Source organism: Montipora capricornis, chromosome 3, assembly GCF_036669925.1.
Source record: "Montipora capricornis isolate CH-2021 chromosome 3, ASM3666992v2, whole genome shotgun sequence".
Lineage (NCBI taxonomy): Eukaryota > Metazoa > Cnidaria > Anthozoa > Scleractinia > Acroporidae > Montipora > Montipora capricornis.
Window position 1 is genome coordinate 61,909,270 of NC_090885.1, and position 2,500 is coordinate 61,911,769.

A 2,500-nucleotide genomic window follows, 5' to 3' on the forward strand; every position below is an offset into this window, starting at 1 on the left:
CTGTTTCACTCTTGTCCATTTGTGCCCATCCATGCTTCATGATCACTTTCCTTTTGTGGTATTTCTTCTATGCTGTTCAACGACTTTAAGTGCTTAATTAACCCCATGTTCATTCTACTTTTTGGGTGTCATGAAATTACATAATTTTGCGTGAATTAAACCCTTTAACCTCTTAAGCTCATTAATCAATATGGTGCAGCTTACCGTTGCAGCTTTTAGAATTGGGTCTTTAAGAAAATCCCATGCGGAATTACCCCAGTCGAGATTTTCACAAACAAGAATAAAGGAGTCGAATCCATCTTGCTTTGGACTATACACAGGAACCACAGGGCAAGGTTGTCTGAAGAAATCATGACAATAATGGTATGCTTTAGCATGAACATGTTAACCTACAATGCATATGTTGTATTCAATAAAAATTAAATTACGTTTAAATGAGAAGAGAGCCATCCAAAGCATATAAAATATACAAAATATTGAAACATGAATAAATTTACAATTTTATTGTTTTGCCTCACCCTAATTCTAATCACTGGCCCCACCCCAACTCAAAACTTCTGTTAACTCCATTAGCTACTAGCAAATGTCTAGCATTGCATCAAAAATGTTAAATGTACTGTGGCACAGAGGTAAAAGATACGAGTCGTATTATGTATGTACTGTCTTGGCAGTCGTGTAACACCTTACCAAGTATGCGTTAATAAATATTACTTAAATTACAGAATACAAACTGACTATTTTGTTCAAATTGTGGTGCTCCAGCAAACATGGAACTTTCCTGCGCAAAGATTCGGAATACAACCTTTACCTTTAAACCTAAGAAACTGTTAAATTGTAGTGACTAAGGAGAAGTATGTTACCCTGCATTTCCGGGTTCCTCCCTACACAAGAAGTCAAAGAGCGTTGGATAAAAAGAGTAGCCCTTACTTTTAGGTCACGTAAAAATGTTGGCCTAAGAAAGAACTACCTAACACTTGAAAAGTTTGTATTTTACCTTGAATTCTCTACTTGGGACATGTTCTCTTAGAAGCGAATTTCGTATGTCCTTGAAAAAGTGCTCGCAATAGCCCACTTTCGATATCGCTAATGAATTTATTCCCCAGAGCCTCGAGATGATGCCTTTTGTTTAAGACTGAATTTTAATACATCGAAAGTGGGATATTTGTTTCACGAACCAACGTTTGGCAAGATTAAAACAAAGCTTCTCCTTATTCCCGCCAAGGGAACTCCTAATATGGGCTGTAAACAGTTCGATTGCCCAATCACATTACTCCATTTCAAATGACGTCAAAGCGAAAGTTGTTTGCATCCGCGTTCGCAAAGCCAATGAAAATTCGCGCTCGTTTGTAATTGTTCGATAAGCCAATTAAATGTTTAACACTTTTGTTTACGTTCTGTTTTAACGTTTATTTTTCAAGGTCATATGAAAATAGCTCTATCTGGTCGATAACTTGCGATCAGGCGTACTTTTCTTTGGATAGGGCGCGAAAAGATACGACTGATACAACCCGTAACCTGCGATCAGGACGACAGATACAATTTCTTCACGAGTCGTCTGCCGCCCACCTGTCAATTGTGATGTTATCATGTGACATGCTATAAATGTGAGCCAATCAGATTTTACCGAAAATTACCAGCACGCTGCGATTCTAGGAAAGAAGACGAAACAAAAGAGGACTCTGGCTGGAATTTCTGCGAAGTCAGACCTTATCCATGCAGTCAAAGTTATTTCTGCAAATCCCACTTGACAGTTTGTGCGGTTTTTTCTGTTCAACCCATCAAGGAACAAAGAATCTCGAGATAAAATCGCAGAAAACGCCGAATTCTTCGTGCTATCATGCGCAATCAACAATACAATGAACTTTATTTAAACTCTAATATTTCAGATGCCAATAAAAGATGCTAATATCTTCGAGGAAAATGGACTTTGAGAAATTCGAATTTTCCAGCAGCAGCACTAGCTAAGTTCTATTCGGTTCTTTTTGGATTCACAACTTGTTGATTCCGAATATATTTCAAAGGACTTACCACAACTACGAACGTTTTCGAGTCGGTGGAAGTGGAACGATTAATTTTTTCCTAGAATGTTCCGGACTGTAAATAACACCACAGGCAACCCAAGGTCGGAATATACAATTTATTGGCGAAGCAACAGCAGCTGTAAACAGAACCTAAACATTATTCCTGTTCAAATCCTTCTCGGCGGCCATGATTTGATCAGTTACAAGAAGTTTTTTTATGTTTAAGGCGAATGGCTGGCCCGCCAATAGGGTGGGTGCAATGGCCGCCAGACATAACAACTCCGTCACACACAACGGTTCACCTTAAACGGTGGTGTACCAACACGCTAATTTCGCCGAGGAATCAAACCTCGCCCCTACAAACACAAACAGACACAACAAAGAAAACGACAAAGAGAACTCGAAGACAAGCACGACCCGGTATGATTTGAGCCACCGCGCAACGGTAGCTGAGTTGGTTAACCACCAAGGCTGTCACG

General features: G+C 39.4%; 1 protein-coding gene across 1 annotated transcript in view; it reads right to left on the minus strand.

Moving 5' to 3' along the window:
- Nucleotides 1-2,500, minus strand: part of LOC138040685 (putative aminopeptidase W07G4.4) — a 13,549-nt gene that overhangs the window by 4,805 nt on the left and 6,244 nt on the right. Inside the window, exon 2 of the mRNA XM_068886364.1 lies at nt 205-340. Coding sequence (XP_068742465.1) covers nt 205-340 — 136 coding nt within the window. The remainder of the gene's footprint in view (nt 1-204; nt 341-2,500) is intronic.